Source organism: Grammomys surdaster, unplaced genomic scaffold (genome assembly GCF_004785775.1).
Source record: "Grammomys surdaster isolate TR1022 unplaced genomic scaffold, NIH_TR_1.0 125950, whole genome shotgun sequence".
Classification (NCBI taxonomy): Eukaryota; Metazoa; Chordata; class Mammalia; order Rodentia; family Muridae; genus Grammomys; species Grammomys surdaster.
Genome location: NW_021620771.1, coordinates 4,641,641 through 4,666,033, shown reverse-complemented (window position 1 = coordinate 4,666,033; position 24,393 = coordinate 4,641,641). Strand labels below are relative to the sequence as shown.

Sequence of the window (24,393 nt, the reverse complement as noted above, 5' to 3'; positions counted from 1 at the left end):
GGATCTTTGCGATTTTAGGAGGTCTCTTCAGACAGCAAAACGAGGGATTTCTTCAGATTAGTGATGTCAATCTCTAGCTGTTTGATGTTCTTGTCAGTGGCCCTTCAAAGGTCTGAGTAGTGTAAGTTCAGAGGCCAGCATCTGGATTAGAACTTCTAACAGCAGACATCACGGGTGATTCATTTTTACCTGGAAATGAAAAAGAAGGGAATTCTCAGGGAGGTTTCTCTTCCCTGGATGTAAATTGTTATTCATCATATTTATGGTTGGGCCTGGCTTTGTGGGGGTATCTATTTTTTTTTTATTAATCTTTTTGGTAACCAGTTAGCTGTGCCTTCTGTGGTATCAGACAGGCATATCAATCCTCAGCCCCATAAGGGAACTGGGTCTGGGCCATTCCCTTTAAGGGTAAGAGGGTCCTTCCCCATATCTGTGGCAAAGTTTTGTTGGTCTCGGTGGTGCCAGAGGCAGTCAGCAGCAGATTTGCCATGAGCTTTCAGCTTTAGAGAGATAAAAGTGAACAAGGCATGATGGAGAGTACTTCAGGGGAACTCCTTCTGAGGGGGTACTGTTCCTCCTCTTTGGGTTTTAAAGCCAATTTTTCAGAGTTCTTGTAAAATCAGGGCAGAAGCACCAACAGTCACTCCTTCCACACTCAGAGAGTCATGAAGACCCTATTTAAGGATATATAAATCTATATTAATAATCTTTGTCAAAGGACTGCTATAGCACTGCCGACAACTAATCAGACTATATAATATATCGATTAGTAATAGCTTCGTCTACTTTTTGTGAGATTACCTCTCTTTTGTCAATTAATTGTTGAGGAAAATTAGGATTTACATCTCTCTTGAGAATATTGAACAGAGACTTAAATTCTTTTGTGGAGAGCTTAAAATAGGATCTTAGCCAATTAGCAACTCGTAGAAACTTTTGAAAATAATTTAAAATAAGTAAACTCTCTCCCTCTCTCTTTTTTTTTAGACCCTTTATCTGTGTGTTTTTTATTTTATTGGATATTATACGTATTTACCTTTCAATGTTATCTCCTCTCCCATTCTCCCCCAAAACCCCTTATCCCATACCCCCTCCTCCTAATTTTTGTGAGGGTGTGCTCCAAACATCCTCCCAGTCCCGTCTCCCTGCTCTCGAATTCCCACACAGTAGGGGATCCAAACTTTTGGGGACCATGGCCCTCCAGTTTCACTGAAGTCTAACAAGGTCACCCTCAATTCCCTATACAGGTGCATGAGTCCCTCCCTTTGTGCTCTCTGGCTGGCGGTTTAGACTTTGGGAGCTCTGGTTGAAACTTTTGATACTCCTTCTAGAAAGGACCAAAGCATCCACGCTTTGGTCTTCCTTCTTCTGTGTGAGTTTTATGTGGTCTATACATTGTTTCTTAGAAATTGTGAGCTTTTGGGCTAATGTCCACTTATCAGTGAGTGCATACCATGTATGTTCTTTTGAGATTGGTTCACCTCACTCAAGATGGCATTTTCCAGCTCTATCCATTTGCCTAAGAATTTCATGAACTCATTGTTTTTAATAGCTGAGTAGTACTCCATTGTATAAATGTACCACATTCTCTGCATCCATTCTTCTGTTGAAGGGCATCTGGGTTCTTTCTAACGTCTGGCTATTATAAATAAGGCTGCTATGAACATGGTGGAGCATGTGTCCCTGTTGTATGTTGAAACGTCGCATATAATCTTATTTGACACAGCTCTTATTCTCCACTAAAATTGTGATTTCTGCCTGAGGGCAAATAGGTTGCCCACACCTGACTAGACTGTAGATGCTGTGGTTCATATCTCAAAAGTCTGTGCAAGGCCCTGCTCCACGCACGTTAGAACTGTTGACTTAACTAGCATTTGTGATTTCATTGTTGTTGGTTTTAGACAGAGACTGCCTATATTCCAGACTTGCTTTGGGCTCAAGTAGCCCAGATTGCCCTCACACTCACTGTGATCCTTAGTCTGCCCAGTGCCAGCATCACAAGTTCATGCCCTGGTTCATTAGTCCTATTTCTGGTCAGGGAGCTGGGCTTGGCATCTCAAGACTCATAGCGAGTGAGTGGCAACCAGGCTTGGCTCCCCCAGTGTCACTGCAGCCTGCTTTGGAGAGCTATCCTATATGTGCCATTGGTAGTGCAGGCGGAGAATCAAATTTAGAAAATACTTACTTCTCATCCAACTTGAATTCCAAGAAAGGCAGTGGCAGAAAGCCACAGCAGAGTTTTGTTTGTCATGTGACTCTGAGGGCCTCGGTGGCTAGTAGCCAAGGCATGGAGGCAGGTGAGCAGCTGTGTCCTCTGCCTTCTTCTCTCCTGCCACCCAAGTTTCTTACTACCTCTAGTAGGAAGTAAAATCTACACCTCCTTGATCCCAAATCCCTGCCTTCTTTGTCCTTGTAATGGGTTAAAAAACAGTTCTTCTGGGTCGTAAATGAACATTGACCCTCTCTGGGGAGGAGCGGTACTTCTCCCATCCAGTGTGTTCCTTTTATATCTCCTTCTTCCATTTTTATGGCATTTAGGTAAGTTTAGCAAGTTAGAGGAGGCTGTGGGAATACATAGCCCACTCCCAGCTGCTGGAAGGAAGGCTGAGCTGGAGGATAGCCCAAGACAGGAGTTAAGGCTACCCTTCACAGTGTAGTGAAAGCATGTGAGAGGAAGAAGCAGGAAGGATGGGGAGAGAGGGAGGCAGGCAGGCAAGCCTTGCACTTGGCAGTCTATCTCACATCCCCCTGATGTATCACACCGCCTCCTCCCTCCTGTTTCACAGCTGATGGACCCAAAGCCCAGAGGAGAGTTTGCCACTTGGCAGTGTTCACAGGCTCGTTCTCATCCTTCCCATTCTATGGCGCCCAGTTAAAAAAACTAACCTCCTTCCCCTCCCTCCCCTAGAAATGAGTTTCCTGTGGGCTTATGAAGCCCAGCACAGGGGCGATTGGTTCTCCTAACTCTTTCCAGTGTCCTGAGATGTTCTTTCCTGTGATCACCATGAGCATGAAGGAGCTAAGAGCCCTTCTGCTTCCCTCTTGCAGGGGCTACGCCATCGCCAGCAGCAGTGATGACCGCATGAATGAGCCTCCCACCTCGCTTGGACTTGTACCTCACCAGGTGAGTGATTTGGAAATGAAGTGTGGTCCTGCCCCATCCTCTGGTAGAGGAGTAGGTGGGACAGCACACTCTTCCAGCAGCACAACTGCTGCAGTGGAGCGTCAGAGGGGAGAACATTGTTTTCTGAGGACACTGCTGGGAGGAAATGAACCCATGGCACTGCATTGAAGCTTCTGACTAGACTCTGCCATGCAGAAGAAAAAGAAGGGACCAGGCTTGGGACTGCCAGTCATGGTTCAGCCAGCTTCGGTCTCAGCCCTGCCATTTACAGCCTTCCCTGGCCCAGTCTCAGAATGTCTCAGGGCCTTATCCTCAAATCACAGTGAGCTCCCTAGTAGGCATAGAGACCAGGTTGATAAATGCCAGCCCAGCAGCCCAGAGTATGGATAAGCTAACTAGCCATCAGTGCCCAGTGCCCTACCTGGGCAAGAAGCCTTTCTGGGCAAGCATGGGCAAACTGTTAGCCATGTCACCCAGAAGCAGGGCCTTTTCCCACCACAGTTTGCACGGTCCATGCCTGAGGCTAAAATGAAAGGCGCTGGGAAGATGGGATGAGGCCCACAGGCCCTGCTTTCTCAGTCTGCACGGTGCCTTTTGGGGAAACAAGAGCAGCTTTAGCGTCACATTTGGGGAGCTGTTGTCATGGTCTCATGCATGCCACCCCATAGCTGGGAGGGGTCTTCACTGCAGACCCCGCCTGACCAATGTACTTGTTTGGTGCTGACATGAAACTCAGGGCATCATGCATACCAACCATGTGCTCTGCCACTGAGTAGTCACCCAGCCCCTGTGCCTGGCGCTTTCCAGTGAGGATAAATCAGTAGAAGAAAAGGCTAGCCCGCCATCATGGAGAGTCGGAGAAGCCGTGATCTAAGCCCAGACTTTGCCCCATGGCTGGTGTTCTCCCAGAACTTCTGTGGCTGGAGAGTCCTAGATTGCACGGTGGCATCTCAGCCTGGCTCTGCTCCATCTCTGTCTGTGCCACCTCCTGTCTTATACCTGCTGCCTCTTAACCTGTTCATGTCAGGAAAGTAAGTTCTTTAGCAAGGGTCCGGAGTACCTCTGCCTCAGCTTTGGAAACCATAGAACCCTGGAAAAGGTGGCTTCCCTCAGTACCCCCCAAGTGTGTCATTTGTATGACCTGAGCCTGTCAGTCTTTCTCCACAGACACACTCCCAGCAGACCCTGGCAACGTGGTAACCACCCCTCCCCCACCACACACAAGGCTGCTGACCTTCAGGTTTGCCTGGTCTTCTCTCAGTCACATCTCCAGATCATCCTGCCTCTTTCCCTGCCCTGTCCCTCCTTCTCCTCATCTGCCTTACAGAGTTCATGCTGAGGAGGGCCTTAATTAAAAACTCAGTCATGCCCCTGCACTGGTTTCTTCCTTTAAGTTAAATCAGAGCCTCTGTTGCTTTCTTAGTGCTGAGTTCAGGGGCAAAACAGCCTCCCTAGACAGGTGGCCGTGCCACGCGTGCCTGGGTTTCCCAGGTGCTATGGCAACTCATCCCTCGATGGGCATTCATCCCCAGCTAGTGAGCCCGGCAATTGCCTGCCATTCACCAGGCTTTCCAGCTTTCTCATTTTTCGCAGTTGTCTAAAGGGTTATTTTGGTTGTTGGCCATCTCTTCATTAGGCTTTTTCAAAGGCTGAAGAATAATGCCGCCGTATATGGTAAAAGAGTGTGTGTGTGTGTGTATGTGTGTGTGTTGCTTACTTATTTCAAGTTTTAAGCCTTTATTTTTAGCAACATTCTAAAAAGGAAAAGAGAAAGAGCTTTAGAATTAATCAGAATTGCTCAGTCCCCATTTAAACAAATGGTTTTTTTTTTCCTTTTTCTCAAGTGGAGGGCACGATTTACGCAACTGTGCTTTGATTAGGGAGTGTCATCTCCACAGAGCTAGGCCTGGTGGCAGATTCAGCATCTTTCTCCCCTCCCCTCCTTCTACCTCTCCTTCCCTCTTATCCCTCCTCCACCCCCTCCTTCTCTTCCTTTCCTCTCCCTCCTCCAGAGACAAACGGTTTCCTGTTGGAGGGGAGCTGGCTAAGCCCCTTTGTGTATTTTGCTTGTAAGGAATGACCTGTAGAGTTCTGGTTCATTTTCTCAGTGCCCCAAGGAGAGAGCTTATTCATCTGTCCCTGTGGAGTGAGACACCTGGAAAGCTCTCACCCCACCCCACACATACCCCACACCCCCACACACCCCAGCACCACTGTGTAATGGTGGAGAATATTCCTTGACTTCTCTGCTGTCCTCTGAGTGGGACCTGGGAGGCCACTGGCTTGTTCTGTCCCCCCATATGAGTGCATAGGCAAATTGGCCCCATTCAGATATTGTCTAGGGACAGTGAGAACCTTGATTAGTCCTCAACTGAAGTCAATTGAATGTCATAGTTAAACCTAGCAGTAGACTTGAAAACCGTGAAGCCCACTAGCTGTGAGAGCAGGCTTTTTGGGTGGAAACTTTTTTTTCTTACATTTATTTATTTATTTATTTGGTCTCTGGACCAACCCACAGGGATACATACTGCAAGCAGGCAGCAAGTAAAGCTACTTTGTATATGAAGAGAGTGGGTTTTTTTTCTCAATATATGCATTATATTGATGCATAAACCACATATAGATAATGATCCAAATCACTGAATGATCCAAGCACTCACAAGTGAACACACACATACACACACAAATTTGTGTTCGTATGCTTCTCCTGATGCCCCCTTTCAACAGAAAGCTTTTCCTGACTTACAGAAGCTTCTGTCACACTTTGAACTTAGAGAAACCAGATTCCTATAGTATGTGCCCTTTGGTCAGGGGACTTTGGTAGACAACTTTTTCATTGTGGTTCTCAGCAATGAATAGATATCCCACCAACCTGGATCTTTTATTAAGATAATGCCAACCAGACCTGATAACACAGCTTGTAGTCCCAGCAGTTGGAGGTGGGGACAAGCAAGCTGAGAGTTCAAGGTTCTCTGAGGTACATAGTCAGGCCCTGACTCAAATGTGAGAGTGGGGGGAGGTGACCTGGTGGCTAGAGCGTTGTTGCATAAGCTCCAAGACCACACTTTATATCCCTAGCTCCCACGTAAGTGGAGGGTGGCAGCCCACCTGTGACCCCAGCACTGGCACCTGGGAGGAAGAGACAGGAGACTCTTAGAGCAGTTAGCCAGTTAGACCAGCCTCACCATTAGGTTGGGTGAGAAGCCCTGCCCACGTACATACATAAGGAAGACATGGAATAGCAATCTCTGGTCCCCACTCAGAGTCTTCCATGTTACGTGTATGTGTGTGTGTGTCCTGCATACATGTGCATCACAGGAGAAAAGCAAGAGGTAAGAAAGGAAGTCAGGTTGTTGGATTTGTTACTTTTTCATCTTGATGACAAAATATCTGTCAGAGGTGAATTTAAAGAAGGATTTATTCTAGACCACAGTCCAGCACAGAGAAGAGGGTGCAGCAACAGGAGCCTGAGTCCACATGCCACATTGTGTCCACAGTCAGGAAGCAGAAAGAGATTGTGAGGGTCCTTGCAAGCCTCACCACCACCAAGGAAACAGCCACTTGAGGTGAAGACTGAAACCCAGGCAGCACCACTTTAGCAGGCCCCAGATCAGAATCTTCCAGAGTCTGACCTCATGGTTTATTCTTCTTGTTCACTTAAAAACAGTAAAACTTTGAGGGAAAGTCTCCACATGACAGTTATCGGAACAAGGCTTCAGCGATAGCTACCTCGAAGCTCCCTTGCAGCACACATCTTTATGGCAAGGCACCTTTGATCTTTACAATAAGAGTGAGTTCTAGTGCCTGATGAGCAGGGCTGGGGTAAGGGCCTAGGGAGAGAGGATTTGGAATAAGGATGGCTTCTACTGATGGAGGATGCCTGGGTTCTATTCACTGAGAGACAAGCGTTTTTAACAAGTCTGCTTCCTCTGATGCTTCTCTAAGCTGTGCCTCCTACAGGAGAGCCTGCTGGTGCTCAGCTTGCTCCCTCTTCTCCCTTTTTATTTGGTCTAGGCCTCCAGCCCATGGGATGGTACTGCCCACATTCAAAAAGGGTCTTCCCTCTTTGTAGTCTGAAAACTCCCACACAGACATGCGAGGTCTCCTAGTGACTCCAAGTGCAGCCAAGTTACCCATGACAATTGACCATTGCTGTTGTCTTTTCCTGGCTCCTGGATGATGGGTGAGCTCTACAGGGCTTTGACAGAGGTCCATTCAGGAGTTATAAAATGTACAGCCTCTCCTGACACTCAAGAAAGTTTGCCTTCTGGTGTCTGAGAGAGCCTGACTGACAGAACTTACACGCCCATGGTCTGACAACCTTTGCCTGAATGCCTCAGAAGGACCCTGCAGCAAGTGTTCAGACACCCAGGCCCTGTTTTATCTTGTGGACTAAGTAGTTAGCATTTTTGCCTTTGAGGAATGTACTCCTAACTCTGAAATACTGATGGAGAAAAGTCCCTGAGTGCACATGCCCTGTACCTAGGTTTGTGTGTGTGTGTGTGTGCATGCGCTTATGTGTGCGCCCTTCCCCTAGGTCCACACTTGTAAGCTCATGGTTCTCTGGGGCTCTTGAGATTTTTCCTTTTACTCTTTGCAGAAAAGCAAAACTAGGGCAGAGCACCAGGAGAGGCTGACCTAGGAGTCCTCTGCGTGAGGTAAAGTAGAAGTCCGAAGCGCTAGCTACTGTCCATTGCTTGTCTGCTCAGGCCCTGACGCCCTTCTCCCCAGTCTTCAGCCTTCTGTTTTTCCTGTTAAGATTTATTTTCATTATTTTAATGATGCATATTTGTGTGAGTGACTTGTGTATGGTGTATGCACATGAACACAAGTGTCCACAGAGTCAGATTGTCCAATGCCCCTGGAGTTGGGGTTACAGGCAATTGTAAGCAGCTTGATGTGAGTGCTGGGAATCAAACTCAGGACAAAAGCGTGTGCCCTTAACTGAGCAATCTTTCTGCACCCAGGATGGCTATTCTATTTTTAATAAGGCCTCTTTAGGGGGGTAGTTCAAGGATGCTCAACTCTTGTGCTCTGTCTGCTTAGAGGAGGTCCAGCAAGAGCACATTGTCTGAGGTGTAGCCTAGCTATGTGGCCCTCAGCTAGATGTTGGCAGGAAATTGGATGGTCCACAGTTATATTATGTTGGTTGCTGTAGCAGTTTGTGACCTGGTCATACTATCCATCTTCTCTATACAACCAGCCAATCAGGTGCTTCCCAAGCACAGATGCTGCAGAGCATACAGGACTCAGAGACATCAAGGAAATGCTTGCCCTTGACACTGTCTAAGGTAATAGACACAACTCAGGCCATGAGGACATGAGGATCTCTGTCCAGAGGGAAGTATCTGAAAGCTAGGAGGGCCCTAGGTATAAGATCTGACCACTTTCTGCTGTTTACCTGCTCCTCGGCAAGTGTCTCATCTCCTCTGAACCTGTTTCTGCCTATAAACGAGGACAACCTAATAGCAGGTCCAAGAGTCACAAATAGATTGTATTCATTAGGGCACTAGCAGAATTCTGAGCGCACGAGACACTTGCCCATGATTGGCTTTCTTTCTCTTTCTACTTTGTATTAAAATGGAAGTTTGTCTACCCTCTAAACAGGAAATTAGAAAGAGTCATCAAACTCAAGAAACAATGCTCACACTACATCTTGAGAGCATCCTGCAATATTTTCTGAGGATGATGCTGGCTGGCTTCCAGGTTAGCTCTTTGGTCCCTCTGTGGCTCCAGTTCAATAATGAGAGGCAGCCAGTGATGGGAACGGAAGCTGTTATCTGAAACAAAGACCTCTGTAATGTGCCTGGGGCTTGCTGTTGCTAAACTCCGTCTTGGCACAGAATGTGATTAAGACTCTTTACGGCATCCAGGATGGATCTGGAGTTCCAGGCACGTTTTTATGCATGCAGGCTCCAGCTCTTGCAGCCTTGCCAAACCTGTTGGGAGCCACTGCAACACCCAAGCAGTGGGGCACCCGAGGGGGCTTCAAGGCACTTTGGGGTGGCTGTTCCTGGGCAGTGTATCTCAGTTTCCCATTGAGGCAAGGTGGGTTTGCCACCAAAGTTAGTGACACTTAGCACAGGTGGAAACCTGACCAGGCCAGTGTTCCAGAGAGGAAGGCTCCTCTTTTCCTGATTTATTTCTTTTGTGTCCAACCGGGCAAAATCCACTGACGATAATTGAATTCACCTTCTGAAGTTTTTTCTTTGTTTGACAGTGTTTGAGTTCCACCTTTTCTCTCTCCGTCCCTCCCACTCTCCCTTTGTCCTCTGTGCTTTTCCACCAGGATTTAGAGCCAAAATAAACCAGAGCTGAGATTCCTGGCTTTTCTCTTTGGTGCTTTTAAGACTGCGCCATTTCTCTGAGTCTTGTTTATCTAGTCTGGAAAGTGTGGAAGGTAATTGAGTGCAGTGACACCCAAGCAAGCTGCATAGGACCAGTGCATGTAGATGACCCGACATGTGCATGTGTCTGTACCTGTGGATGCTATGCATCCCTTGACAAGGGTAAGCCTTGGCCACTGCACGGAGAACAGACTAGAGGTATGAAGAACCTTGTGTAAAACTGGAGGCGTTTTAGCTCGAATTACAACCCAATCCAGGGATTCCCATCCCTGCCCTACCATCAGTCACCTCTGAGCCCTTCCAGGCTATACCTTTGCCAGCACAGCTCAGGGCCACCACTGGAAACCTCCAGGGACATGGTCATTGGAGATGTACCACCCTAGAAAGAAAGGCTTTGTGGTGGCATTCCTTCCAGGGATGGTCACACTCCTCAGGTGGCATGGAGCCAGGCTCACTTGGTGAACTAAGATCTGACATTTCCTGTAGGGCGTTGTATGCCTGATGAATTCTGGCTACACTGCACAGGCAGAGTGCTGAAACGGCCACAGGTCTGCCACCCACCCCCTCTTTCATAGCCCTGAGCTCATGGCCTGTGTGTCCTGTTGACTGCCTCTCACCTCACCCAGGGCAGCGTCTCTTGTCTGCAGAGCACTGATGGCCAAGCTCTGGGATAACCCAGGGCTCATGCTTGGCAGCAGAGATCTCACCTCGCCTGCTTTGTCTATTTAGGATCTGACAGGGCAGGAGCCAAGAAAGCATAGGTAGCTTTCCAGGGCCCTTCCAAATGCAGGCAGCAGCAAAGAAACATTGTTTCTTCTGGGCAGGAGGGCACTTAGCTCCGTGCTAGAATGTAACAATCACAAGGCCCTGGGATTAGCATCAGGAACCAGAAATAAATAAATTAACTGTTCTTTTTCAGTTACACCGGACACTTAAGCTGGTGATTATTTGGGGGTATAGAAGATGCAGGGACTTTTCATTCTGAATTTGTTGAAACTACCAAATTTATAAATTGTTTCTAAATCAGCCTTTCCGAGGCATAATTTACAGTTGAAAATAAGTCGACTTTAATAAGTGTTGGCAAGCACCTGCACTGCATCTCACCACCACAGAGGAGACTTGGTGTTTCTGTCACCCCAGCCGTCCCTTTGTGCTGGTGTCCTCTACAGTCCAACCTCAGCCCCCAGCAGCTACTGATCAGATCTCAGTATGGGCTGCTTCCATGTCTCCTCTGTGCTTTCATCTATGAAAGGGGGAAGTGGAGACTGTAAAGATAGCTTAGTGGTTAAGAGCACATGCTACTGTTGCAGAGGACTCAAGTCTAGTTCCCAGCATCCAAGTCTGAAATCTCACAACTGTCAGCCCCCGGCTCCTAATACCTCTCTCTATGCACACTGCACACGTGAGTACACATACACACACACTTTAAATAAAATAAGTCTTGAAAAACAGAAAAGGGCCTAGAACAGAATCTTTGACAACACTTTACAGACCTCTTTAATTTAAATATTTGTTTGGTCCATAAGGTGGAACAGTGATGTTCTTTCTAGGGAATGTGGAACGAATTCTAATATGGGGTAGATGTTTGCTTTGACTGTGAAGTGATGCCTGGCCTCTCTGAAAAGATGTCCCTTAGGACTTCAGCAGAGCCTGGATCTTGGGTCACTCTGGGAGTTATACAGAGACAGGGATTCACTCTGTAGCTCAGGATTGCCTTGTACTAAGGCAACCCTTCTCTCAGTGCTGGGATAACTGAAGACAGTGCTGAACTGTTGGCAGGTGCCTCTGCTCCATAAGTTGTATGTATTTCCTGTCAGGCTGAGGGCTGGAGCTGGCCATACACTTAAGACTTCATTTGTGCACTCAGTTCTTCGTGGTCTGTAGTCTTGCTGCAGTCAGAGCTGGTTGGTAACTTTGAGCTCTTACACACATGGCCAACTGATAACATATGGTAGAGAAAGTGTTTTCCAGCAGGTTATGGGACCTCACCCCTGTAATCCTAGCACTGAGAAGGGTTGCCTTAATATAAGGCAAGCCTGGGCTATAGAGTGAATCCTTTTCTCAAAAATAAACAAACAAACATCTGTGGCATGAATTTGCACATGTGAAGGAAGGATTTTAGACCCTTACTTCATGCCATGGCTAAAGATTAGCCATGGGGCTGTTGAGATGGCTTGATTTCTGGAAGAGCACCTGTGACCTGTGTTGCTGCTGGCCTTCGTGCTCGCTCTGCCCTCCCGCCTCCCTCTCCTTTTCAGCTCCCTAACTAGATCTACTCTCCCCCCTTCCCCTAGCTCTGCTCACAACCTCTGTTCATAAATTTAGCAGATACCGTTCCTACAGAACAGAAATCACAACAGAAGCTCCATGTGCCACCACAGAATGGAGACACAGATGTGGATGTAGGCCACTTTCCACAGCATTTTGGTGGAAACATTATATCTGATTGCTTTAAAAACCTCAGTATGAAAGTAACTTAGGTGTGTGTGAAGCACACTGTGAGCGTGCGTGCATCTTACCTTGTCATTATCTGTATGTCCTTGTGTATATGCGCATGCCTGTGAGTGTGAGCCATGGCATGCCTGTGATGGTCAGAGACAAGTCTGTAGGAGTCAGTTCTCTCCTCCTAACATGTGGATCCCAGGGACCCAACCCAGGGCGTCAGGCTTGCCAGCCAGTGCTCTTAGTGTTGAGCTGCCTCACTGGCCCCTGAGCTCGCATTTAAACCTGAAACACCCAGTGGTCATGAGGACCTCAGCATTGTCCTTTGTCACTTGCAGCTGAGATCCTCTCAGCAGTTTTGAAGCTTTTCCTGGTTCCTGACTAGCAGACATCCCCCTGAACTATCTATCCCCTTGTTCTAGTTTGTGAAGTGGCCACCACATTCCTTAGAGACAGAAAACTAAAAGTCACATTTTCAAGGGTTCCCAAGGAGTCAGTCAGTTGTGACTTGTGATGGATAGTTTTATGTCAACTTGACACAAGCTAAAGTCGTTTGGGAAGCGGGAACCTTAATTAAGAAAATGCCTCTGTATGACTGGGTTACACACAAACCTGTAGGACATTTTCCTAACTAATGATTGATGAGAGAGGGCCCAGCCCATTGTTGGTAGTGCCATCCCTGGGCTGGTGGTCCTGGGTTCTATAAGAAATGTAGCTGAGTAAGTCGTGAGGAGCAAGCCAGTAAGCAGCACCCCTCCATGGCCTCTGTGTCAGCTCCTGCCTCCTGTGTGCTGCGCTCACTGCCCTGTGTGCTGTGTTCACTGCCCTGTGTGCTGCGCTCACTGCCCTGTGTGCTGTGCTCACTGCTTTGGATGATGAGCTGTGATGTGGAACTGTGAGCAAAATGAGCGTTTTCCTCACCAACTTGCTTTTGCTCAAGTCACCCGAACTGAGACAGTACGTTTTTGCTCTGAGATTGAAAGGGGCTCTGGAAATGGCCTGTAGGCTTTCTCAAGATTGGGTGTACTGGAGGTGAGACTACACTTCCCGTCAGGTTGTGAGTTGCAGCACAGTAAACTGAGTCTGTTGTGAACAGCGTTAGGCATTGTGTTCATCTGAACTTAGGTGTTCATTCAAAATGGTTATGAATAAGAGAGTTGAGGCGGTTGGTCTTTTTTGCTATTCACCCAATGTGATGGGGGCCTGGAAAGACTGAACGCAAAGCCACAGCAGGGCTGTGTGTACCGGTAGCCCTAGCATGACAGAGACAAGCAGATCCTGAGAGCTTGCTGGCCAGGCAGCCTGCTGTTGTAAAGTAATAGGATGGAGAGTGATAGAAGACACCTGATCTCCTCTGGCATCTGCATGCCTGTGCATTATGGACACTGTAGGGGTGGGGAGGAGCACTGTTTAAATGGGGTGACTGAAGTTAACTGGAGAGACTGCTCAGCAACTCTGAGATGCTGGATCCAATCCTAGCTCTAAAAGAGGAAAGCAAAGAAAAAGTATAAGGAGGTATAAAAGACAAAGCTGTTACCTAAAAAGACGACACCAGGGAGCCAGGTACCATCTGGCTGTAAAGGTCCAGGTGCTGATTGTTTTTTGTCAGTTTGACAGCAGCCTAGACATGTGTGAGAAGGGTTGACAGTCGAGGGAAAGCCTCCTTGAGATAAGCCTGTAAGGTATTTCCTTGATTGGTGATTGATGTGGGAGGACCCAGCCTACTGTGGGTGGTGTTATTCTTTGGGCAGGTGGGTTTGGGTTCTATAAGAAAGCAGGCTGAGCAAACCATGATGAGCAAGCCCGTAGACAGCACACCCCCTCCGTGGTTTCTGCTTCAGTTCCTGCCTCCAGGGTCCTTCCTCCATGGCCTCTGCTTCAGTTCTTGCCTTAACTTCTTTTGGTGATCGACTGTGAGTGGAACTGTAAACTGAAGTAAACCCTTTCCTCCCCAATATTCTTTTGGTCATGGTGTTTCTCACAGCAGTAGGAAGCTGAGATGCCACCTTTAGTCATGGTGACCATGACAGCAGTATGAAGCTGAGACAAGCCTCATTAGAAACTGAGTTTTATTTCCTCCTGCTCACCTGTGCCAGGCTGCTTCACCTTTCTGAACGTACATTTCATTACTTTAAAACCGGAAGTTCTGGCATCAAATAAATAAACTTTCAAGAAGCTTTGTGTTCTCTTGCTTACTGCAGATGCTGGCTTCTGTGGAAATGCCCAATGCTTTACTACAAGTTTTATAAGTTACATCTTCCTAGTACATACAAGAGGCTGCAGCTCACCATCACCGCTCGGCCATGCTGGGTGGAACCCACAAGCAGCTCTGAAAGTGCATTTATTGGTTGCAATCAGATGTTTCTGCTCAAGGTGGTGCTGTTTCCCCATCAATGGTGTGATTGCACGTTTTTTATTTCCATGGGTCTGCATTCAGCAGCTAGTCAGTGTGCCTACCTTTACAACAGTCTTTGCCTTCTGTTATTCCCAAGTTGTCTGCCCTTGAGAAACCACTGCAGAGTTGTGGAAATACACACCTACCCCAGGCCTTTGTATTTCTGTAAGAGAAGCAAGTCAGAGTGACCTAGATGACTGAGTTTTGTTCTGTTTTGTGATGTTGGGTTGGAACCTCGGCCTCCTACATGCCAGACAAGCAACCTGCCATTGGACTACACTCTAGCTCTCAGACGTATCTTAAAACAGTACTTTATGTTTGTTTTTTTCTTGAAACAAGGTCTCATGTAGCCCAGGCTGCCCTTAGACTTGCTATATAGCCAAGAATGACTTTGGACTCCTGATCCTCCTGCCTCCACCTCCTCAGTACTGGGATCTGAGATGTGCAGCACTATGCCTGGTTTTATGCCACGCTGGTGATGGAACACAGAGCCTGGTGGATAGTAGCCAAGGATTCTATAAACTAAGACAGTGCTTGAGATCTTCCACCTTGCTTTTTAAGTAAATTAGCTTTTAGGTCTTAAACATTTTAAAATCATGTTATGTCATGGGTATAAAGAGCCAGTATAGTTCTCTCCCAAACCTATTACAGTATGGGGAGGACCTTAATTCACAGAATCACCTGTGTCAGGACCCTAACAACCATTTCCTCCTTGTCACCCATGTCAGGACTCTAACAACCATTTCCTCCTTGTCACCCATAGACATGCATCATTATAGCTGTGTTCATCCCTGGCCTAATGAGTAATTGTTCTGTTTGTTTTTAGATCCGGGGTTTTCTGTCACGGTTTGATAATGTCCTTCCTGTCAGCCTGGCATTTGATAAATGTACAGCCTGTTCACCCAAAGTAAGTCACTTTACCTCTGAGCAATTTAACCTCAACCTAACCCACTCAGGCCAGTGGAGTGGTGTGTGCGTGTGTGCGTATGTGTGTATGTGCGTGCCTACGTACGTACGTAGAGGAGGGAAGCCTGGTAGGCTTGGTCCTGCAGCTGTTGATCTGCATTCATCCACAGAAGCCAGCTTTGGAAATCTCAGGTTCTAGTGTGCAGGGAGAGCCTGAGCTGGCTGCTGGGTCGGTTCTTGCTTCCTGAGGTTCTTAGTTCCCCTCCCTGAGGGTTTCTCTCCTTGCACCTACTGAGCAGAGCAGTTTTTAAGCTTTTCCCAGAAGGTGGGGGGTTTGAGGCAGTCCCGGTTGTGTTTTGGAGATGTTCCTAATACAAAGGAACAGCAAGCAGAGATGAAGGGCTGGGTTGGGAGGCCGGAACAGGGCCCCTTCCTCTTTGATCTTTTCAGCAGCTCTAAAAATAGAGCAGGGCTGATGTCCATTGTAATAGGAACCAGCTGATGTATCTCGAAACTACATGGCATCTCAGTTTTTAATAGGCTCCGAGTTATTCTCACACGTGTACTGTACGTGACAGCTGATTCCCTTTGGATGTCCCTTTAAGCCAGTGGTTCTCAACCTTCCTAATGCTGTGACTCTTTAGTACAGTTTCTCATGTTATGGTGACCACAACCATAAAATTATTTTTGTCACTACTTCATAACTCTTAATTTTGCTACTGCTATGAATTGAGATGTAAGTATCTGATATGCAACCCCTGTGAAAGGCTCATTCGACCTCTCCAAAAGGGGTCGCAACCCTCTGGTTGAGAACCACCACTTTAAGTCTTCAACCTCCCCCTTTCCAACTCCTACTTGGGGTGCTCTGCAGAGAAGCTTGTGGGGGGGGTCACTCATCCTAAGCTGCCATTTCTCAGTTAGAGATCTGAGGTATCCCTGCTGTGCCTCCTGCAATGGGCAGAGCTGAAGGAATTGAATTCTAGGAAAAGTCTACTTAGAGTAGCTTCTGACCTGTTTGCCTAACAGTGGAATTTGGGTCCATAAGCCATAGTGACGAAGTTGATTAAACCTAAGCACTCCTGAGTGGAGAGTGGTTTGTTTTCCTTTCTGCTCTGAGAGTAAACTAAGCCTGCTTTATTGTTGGGCATCTCAAGTGCCTGGTTGAGATTTAAACCTTATAATTTGCGGGTAAATGACCTCTGAGCCCATTCTTCTTGCTGTTTCTCAAGGTATCCTGTATCCTCTTTGGCAGGACCCTGAGGGTGGTGATGTGCACATCTGTCTGGTGAGACAGGGTCCCAGGACTGTGTGATCCTCAGTGGAAATGACTGTCTGTCTGTCTGTCTGTCTGTCTGTCTGTCTGTCTGTCTTTTTATTGTACAACTGAATTAATTGCTCTCCAAATAACTTGGCTGGATTATTTTCAAACTGCAATCCTTTGGTGCCCATGTCAGAAGCGTCTATGGTTTTATGTAGGTCTAGCTCATCGATGAAATGAAGATAATTGGGTTCTCAGAGAAATGTGAGTGTTTGCTTTCCTGCTCTGTTTCTAATTAAATCGGCCCATAAGATGCTGTCTATAAAGAAGCCCAGGAGTACCTCAGGCAGCCCCTCCTTTTCTTTAAGAGAATAGCTTTTTGTGTTTTTGTCCTCCCTCCTTGGAAGCATCAGATTAAACACAGGTATGGTGTCTTTGTTACCAGAGTTATTTCCTGTCAGTGGCCATTCAGAGTCCTGCATTACACAAACTTGCCAGGCGAGTTAATACAGACTGACATGGATTTTCACAGCTGCACGGTTCCCATAGCGATCACTTTTCATGTGGTCTGGATATTGGGTTTCCTTTGTGCCGAGAAGGCTGCACCTCTTTCCAGGAGAAGCCCCTCATTTACTTTCTTGGCCCCCTTCCCTGTCATCTGCATCATCTGCAGACCGAGCGTTGATTCTTCGAAATGACAACTCCAATTACGTCGAATAGCTCTGTGAGAGTGTTTGCCTAACGCTTACTCAGCAGGATGTTTTTTATACTGAGTCATGTCTGAGTTGCTGCTGTTTGAATCAAAATTCTTTGGAGCTAAAAGTGAGTTCTACAAATTTTTCCTTTGATATTCATAAAGTCATTTTTTAAAAAAAATTTTCTCAGTCTTAAGAGTTTCATACATGTATACAATGACACATGATCATATCCTCCTGTTTCCCCTCGTCAACTCCCCTTAAACCATCCCCCAGCACAGCTTTTCCCAACTACATGCCCCCACCCTTAGTAACCTACGCAGTCCCATTAGCACTTCCTATGTGTGATAGCTGTGGGGAAGGAACTTGGGAAATCATCTCTCAGAGGCTACACATCCAAGAGAGAATAATTCTCCCTCCCCCAGCAGCTCTTAGCTCCCAGTAGCTTCCCAGTAAGAGACGGGGGACTGGGTCATACCTCAGCCATCTGTGCTGGAATTTGACTGGATTTGTCTCACCCAGGATGCATAATTTCTCCAAGTTCATGAATGCAATGCTATGTCAAGTCCAGACCTTTGAGTTTCAGGCCTTTCCTCATCCTCCAGCTCTTAAGTTCCTTGTGCCTCCTGTCCTGCCATCTTCCCCAGCCACTGTGGAGGTGGTGGTGTTTAGAAGCCTGTCCCACTGAGGACCGAGCCTCTGTCTTTTGTTCCCATGAGACGATGTTTTCCTTTGGTGCTTTCCAGTATCTGTACCCCCACTCCCACCCCGAAGAGAAGCTCACTCTATTCCTACTTGGTTTACTACCCCCACCCCGAAGAGAGGCTCACTCTACTCCTGCTAGGTTTACCACCCCCACCATGAAGAAAGGCTCACTCTAATCCTGCTTGGTTTATTACCCCCACCCCGAAGAGAGGCTCACTCTACTCCTGCTTGGTTTACTACCCCCACCCCGAAGAGAGGCTCACTCTACTCCTGCTTGGTTTACTACCCCCACCCCGAAGAGAGGCTCACTCTACTCCTGCTAGGTTTACCACCCCCACCCTGAAGAGAGGCTCACTCTACTCCTGCTTGGTTTAGCTTCAAATATAGGAAGGAGCTGGGGGAACAGGACACCCTGGGGTAGAGAGCCTTCTCTTTACTGATCAGTGATGCTGATGATGTAACCCTCATATTTCCAGAGTTGAAGGACATGGGCCTCTGTGCCCATGTCTAGGAAGGTGGTCTCATTGTCCCTCTCAGCATGTCCTAGCCTGTTTGATCTCAGCCTGGGCCGGACCTGGTGAACTGTTGTATTCACACATGTCCAGGGGGTGCTGAGAGGTGCTTTCAGTTTAATGTGTTTCATCATTGTGCGGAGCTTCCTCAAACAGCGGCATCTACTGTCAGAACTTGAAAAGAGAGGCCTTTTTCAGACGTGTACGAGTTACTTTGCAGTTCTAGAGTGTGGTGAATTCTGGCAGGCCAACAAGTGTGATTGTGAACCTGAAATCTAGAAAAGCTGTCCCAGAATGAATTGAGGCAATTTAGTAACAACAGTTTGTCTCTTAATTTCTTTCTCTCTTATTTCTAATTTATTTTTTTAGTAACATTGTAGTTTGGTACAATTTTTAAAAGATTTATATTTAAATTAAATGTGTGGGAATAGAAGAGTATAGAGCCTACAGGGGCCAGAAGTATCCGGTCCCCTTGAACTTGAGTTTCAAGTAGTTGTGAGCAGCCTGATGTGTATGCTGGGAACTGGACTTGGGTCCTCTACAAGAACAGGCAGTGCCCGTAACCACTGAGCTTCTCTTCTGATACACTTTTAAACTTGGTGAAATTGGGGCAGGAGAGCTGGCTCGGCAGTCAAGAGTGTTGCTCTGGCAGAGGATCTGCGTTCAATTCCCAGCACCCAAATGGTGGCTTGTAAGTTTAATTCTGTAGACACATTGTAACTACAAAAAGGTCCAATCTGATCCTGAAGTGAGTCCCTCACTTCATGTGACTGGGAAGTCCATTCCCCCTCTGGCCTCTGTGGGCATCAGACATAATACACATACCATCAGGCAAGAGAATAAATCTTTAAGAAAGGAAGGAAGGAGGGAGAGAGAGAGAGAGAGAGAGAGAGAGAGAGAGAGGCACACAAACTTACAGAAGACTGCACTGCAGAGTCTGCTCTGTGGCCTTTAGCAGAGTCTCCCAGGTTTCTACCATCCTCCCCTCTGTGTCCCGCCTCCTCAGCTCCGCCCCTTCTGGTTCCTTTGTTGAGTTTTCCAGAGTCAACAGGGAACTGTTCCTTCTCAACTAAACATCTCCCCATGAATTTCCTAAGAACAAAGATCCACTCTCACCAACACACACACACAGGAAACAGAGACCCTTCAGTGTTAACGGCCACTGTACCTGACACAAAGGCTATATCTCAGACATTGTCTCTGTCCTCGAATGTTCTTGATGGACTTTCCCTCTTTCTCCTTCTCCTGAATGAGGACTCACTTCAAGATCAGACGGGATCTTTATGTAGTTAAGATGTTTCTTCTGACCTCCCTCAGCCTGGGAGAGGTCTCTAAACTCTCGTTTGCCCGTGTCCTTCTGAGGCATTCTCTGTTATGTTTACAGAATCTCCCTTGGTTCGGATCTGTCTAGTGTGCCCTCATCCCTGTAGGGATGTGAAATGTCTGTCAGCACTGATGATGGTCATCTCTTTCTGAGACCTGGTTCCCCTCATCCTGAATAGACGGACTTGCCTGCTCTCCTCTAGAATACACAGAAGTTTCCAAACTGCTAGTCTCTGCTACTTCAGAAAATGGTACTGGGGAGAGCACTTAGTCATTAAAGTGCTTGCCATGCAAGTGTGAAGGCCTAGATTGGGATGTCTAGCATCTGGAAAGAGGCCAGGTGTGGGTGACATGCATCTGTGACCCCAGTGCTGAGGGTGTAGGGCAGGGATAGCTTCAGATTCAATTGAAGACCCTGCCACAAAAGTAAGGTGGCATGTGATAGAGGAAGACAACCTCTGGCTACCACATGCATATGAACATTTATGTCCAGGTATCCACAGGCCCATATGTATACATGTACACACACACACACACACACACGTTTGTGCGCATCATGCACAAGATTCCAAAAGAAAATGAACAGAGTACGTAGAGTTGAGTCTTTATCACAGTCCTCTTTTTCTTGCTGGCTTCCTAGAAAGGAGTGCTCTCACCCTAAAGCAATTCTGTGACATTGACTAGTCAGGCTGCAGTGAGAAAGGCGAGAGGAAAGTCACTGCCATCTGATGACATCAGCAGGTCACCTGCTGTTCATCACTCAAGAGCTTTCCCAGTCTCTTCCACAGGAGAGTGGAGGATGTCTAACCAGGAATGCTGTTTTTCTTTAAGACATCTCCCAGTGTTTCCATAGCAGTAGCTTTGTTTCTGGAGCCCAGAAATTGGCTAGAAGCTTCTGAGGTGACTGCAGAATGAGATGTGGGGCTGTTTCTGAGGGGACAGAATTCCTGAGCTTGCTCACCTGAGGGGCAGTGTGCAAGACTAAGCTTGTTCTTGCTGCATGGTTCTGTCACCCACAGCATCTGTGACATCCTCTTGGGAGGAAACAGGCCTCAAGCCTGCCTTGCCTACCATCTGGGGCCTGTGTCCTGCACAGATGTACCAAGATGTACCCAGAAACCTGATCTGGAGGTTTTAATTAGTGATGAGCAAGGCTAATAATATTCTCATTCTAGTGATGACCATGTGGAGGGGCTTCTGCTGATGGATTGTAAGACAACTTCTGAGATGTTGGGATGAGTGTCCTGGGAAGTGAGAAGGAGAACTAGGATTAGTGTAACAGCCACCAGCTGGTGTCATCAGATGGCAAACAGTTTTCTTGCCTTTCTCGCCACAGCCTGTTGATAAAACACAGCTGTAACTTTAATTTTTTCAAACCCTATTTTTAATGATGGTTCTTAAATGCTTTAACCTCCCTTTTAACCCACCACTCACCAGAGGTAGTGGGAAAGAAAGGATACGTAGGGGTAGGGGGAAATGTACCTACTTAGAAACGTTCTTTGGAGCAACTCCTGTCCATGTTGTCTGGAAATTGGCAGGTCACACGCAGGTTAGCCATGGCAGCTTGATCCACTCACAAACACTTCACAGATACATCAGCAGTCCAGTTCGGTAGAGTCAGGTTAGTTAGCAACAGCAGTGACATGACCTAGCAGAGACAGCCAGGCCTCAGCCTCGGTACAAGTCAGCAAAGAGGGACCAGGAGGAACACCAGGAGAAGTTCTCGGCTGTGCCTCTCTCAGCAAAGTGAAGATCAGCGAAGACTTGAGACCCACAAGTGTGCTAGCTCTGTAAGCAAACCTAGCTCAGCTGCCATCACTGTCCATAGAGTTCTATTTATACCTCCAAACGTCACGTGTCCTCCACATGGCTCCCTCACCACATGCATCTGTCTCAGCTGACGTCACCCAGCTAATCAGCCAGAGTTCTCGGAAGCAGCAAGGAACTGCAGCACACCACCAGAAGTTTTTTTGTTTTTTGTTTTTTTTGTTGTTGTTGTTGTTTTGTTTTTGGTGTGGTTCTCTCTATGGAGTCCTGACAAATGTAGCTCAGTCTTTTTTTTTTTTTGTTTTTTGTTTTTTTTTTGTTTTTTGGTTTTTGTTTTTTGGTTTTTCGAGACAGGGTTTCTCTGTGTAGCCCTGGCTGTCCTGGAACTCACTCTGTAGACCAGGGTGGCCTCGAACTCAGAAATCCGCCTGCCTCTGCCTCCCAAGTGCTGGGATTAAAGGCGTGCACCACCACCGCCCGGCAGCTCAGTCTTGCAATGTAAGGTGAACTGTGTCTTTTCACATGCTTGCTTTAGCAGAGCATCCTTTCACTTGTGTCTGCTTCAGCTAAAGATTCCTTCACGGGTCTGCCCCAGCAAAACACCATCCAGCTGACTTTCCAAAGAACCCTTACGTTTCCACTTTACACAGCCCCTCCTTTCTACTGTAAAATTCCCTGTGATGGAAAAGCATAAGGGGCTGGGGGTAGCTCAGGTGGACAATCAGGTGTGCAAACCTGAAGACCTGAGTTCAAATCTCTAGAGCCCACATAAAGCAGCATGGTTAGGGTTAGGGTTAGGGTTAGAGTTAGGGTCTCCAGCACATCCCATCACCTCTAGGACAATGAAAGGCAGAACAAGGTGGAAGGTGAGGCTGACACTAAGGTCTCATGCCATGTATAGGCCTGCACTTATGCGATCATGTACACTCATGTGTATCATACACACACACAAGGATTTTTGAAAGAAACATCAGGGCTGGTGAGATGGTCAGCAGTTAAGAGCACTTGACTGGTCTTCCAAAGGTCATGAGTTCAAATCCCAGCAACCACATGGTGGCTCACAACCATCTGTAATGAGATCTGATGCCCTCTTATAGGGTGTCTGAAGACAGCTACAGTGTATTTACATAAAATAAATAAAAATTTTTTTATAAAAAATTTCCAAAAAAAAAAAAGAAAGAAAGAAAGAAACATCAAATACCAGAACTAAACCTCGTTATGGAAAAGTTCTTTTAGAAGGAATTCTGACCAGAGCAACCTATCACCCGAGAGTTCTGCACACATAACCTTAGAAGACAGAGACCAAGCTTAGACTTGGAGGAAGGGTCAGTGTCTCAGTGCTCTGCAGCAGGCATTCACCATTGGGTTGCTATGAATGCATGGCATGTGCTGGAGATACACACACTGTGTGCAGAGCGCGAGCCATTGCTACCATTTACCTCTGAGAGGTTTGTCCAAAAGCATGTGCATAAAAGGCCTGGTGCTGTCAGGGGATGGGGGAGCCTTTGAGAGGAAGTGAGATCACTGGGGATGTACTTGGAAGGGGATCCTGGGCCCTTCCTCTTTCTTTCCTTTTTCTTTTGGCAACGAGGTAAGGGTCTTTCTACCATGGACTCCCAGCATGGTGTAACCACCTGACTACACCCCCAGAAACAATGGGCCAACTGACTGTGAATTGAATCTTCGAAAACCATGAGTCACAAAACATCTCTTCTTTGTAAAATTGATTGTCCAGTGTTTTGTTACATCAACTGGAAGCTGACTATCACAATGATCAAAAGAAACATTATGCTCTGCTTTTAATCCTAACATTCTGAAGATAGAAGCAGGAGGCTCTCTGTGGGGTTAGCCAGGGCTACATAGAAAAATCCTGTGCAAAAAAAAAAAAAAGGCATCATCCTCAAGAAAAATGACTTGCTGGGGCTGAAGAGCTGCTCAGCAGTTAAAGGACTCACTGTTCTTCCAAAGGACCTGAGTTTGGTTTCCAGCACCCAACCATGAGAAACTCCAGCCCCAGGGCTCCAGCACCCTCTTCTGGCCTCTATGGGCACTGCACTCATGTACACATACCCACACATGTATACACAGTTAAAAATGAAATAGATCTAAATAAAAGAGAAAGAAGTGAAATGTGCAGAGTGGGACAACCTGTCCAGCATGAATGCTGCCACCCTGGGCCCTGTTCTGTGTTAGGGTGCATGTCCCTGTCTGTACAACCCAATTTGTTTTTTATAAATGGAGCTACCCTGAGGAGGGTTTGTCGAGTCACTTCTGAGCTGAGGTGAAAAGACAAATAGGAATTTCACCCATGGCTGAGAGCATGAGAGCTTATATAATGGCAGATAAAGCACTGCACACAAGAAGCTGGTGAGTACCCACTGCTGGCGTAACCTTGAGGAGGATGGCCATTTGCCTCCCAAGATGGAACGTGTTCCCAAGACAGAACGTAAGGTTCTGTTTTGAATCTTAAAATTCCACACAAAACTCTCTCACCTCTGCCTGGAGTGTAGGGACTTTCCCAGCCTATGGCATTCAACAGCCACAGTGGGGGATTCCCAGGGTCCTGGCTCTGTTCACTGCCTCGCCTGCTGAGTGACCCCAAGTTTGGTGCTTCTGCCTCTGTCCGCCTCCGTGCCTGCCTTTGGCCAATGAGTCAGCTCAGTGAGATAAGTGCTGGCTCTCTGCTTGCTCTTCAAGTTATTCGCTTCCGCACTTTGGATTGAGGTTCTTTCAGTCTTTGTCTCACAGGCAGTTTTATTTTGTGTCTCATGCTGGGGGTGGAAGCCAGAGCCTCTGGCATGTTTCATGCCCCAGCCCAGCGATCCATTTTAATTGCAGAAAACTATGAAAATATAGTTAAGGATGAGGGTCATTAGCGGTTACCTGCCACTGTTACCTGCTGCTGTTGGCTATGCATTATGC

The 24,393-nt window shown here is 47.0% G+C and overlaps 1 protein-coding gene across 3 annotated transcripts in view; it reads left to right on the top strand.

Moving 5' to 3' along the window:
• Positions 1-24,393, top strand: part of Atg7 (autophagy related 7) — a 211,837-nt gene that overhangs the window by 75,325 nt on the left and 112,119 nt on the right. For 2 of the 3 annotated variants that reach the window (XM_028753584.1, XM_028753585.1), the window contains exons 16-17: positions 3,046-3,121; positions 15,132-15,212. In XM_028753584.1, the coding sequence (XP_028609417.1) occupies positions 3,046-3,121; positions 15,132-15,212 (157 nt within the window). The remainder of the gene's footprint in view (positions 1-3,045; positions 3,122-15,131; positions 15,213-24,393) is intronic. The other variant, XM_028753586.1, reaches the window with a different exon arrangement.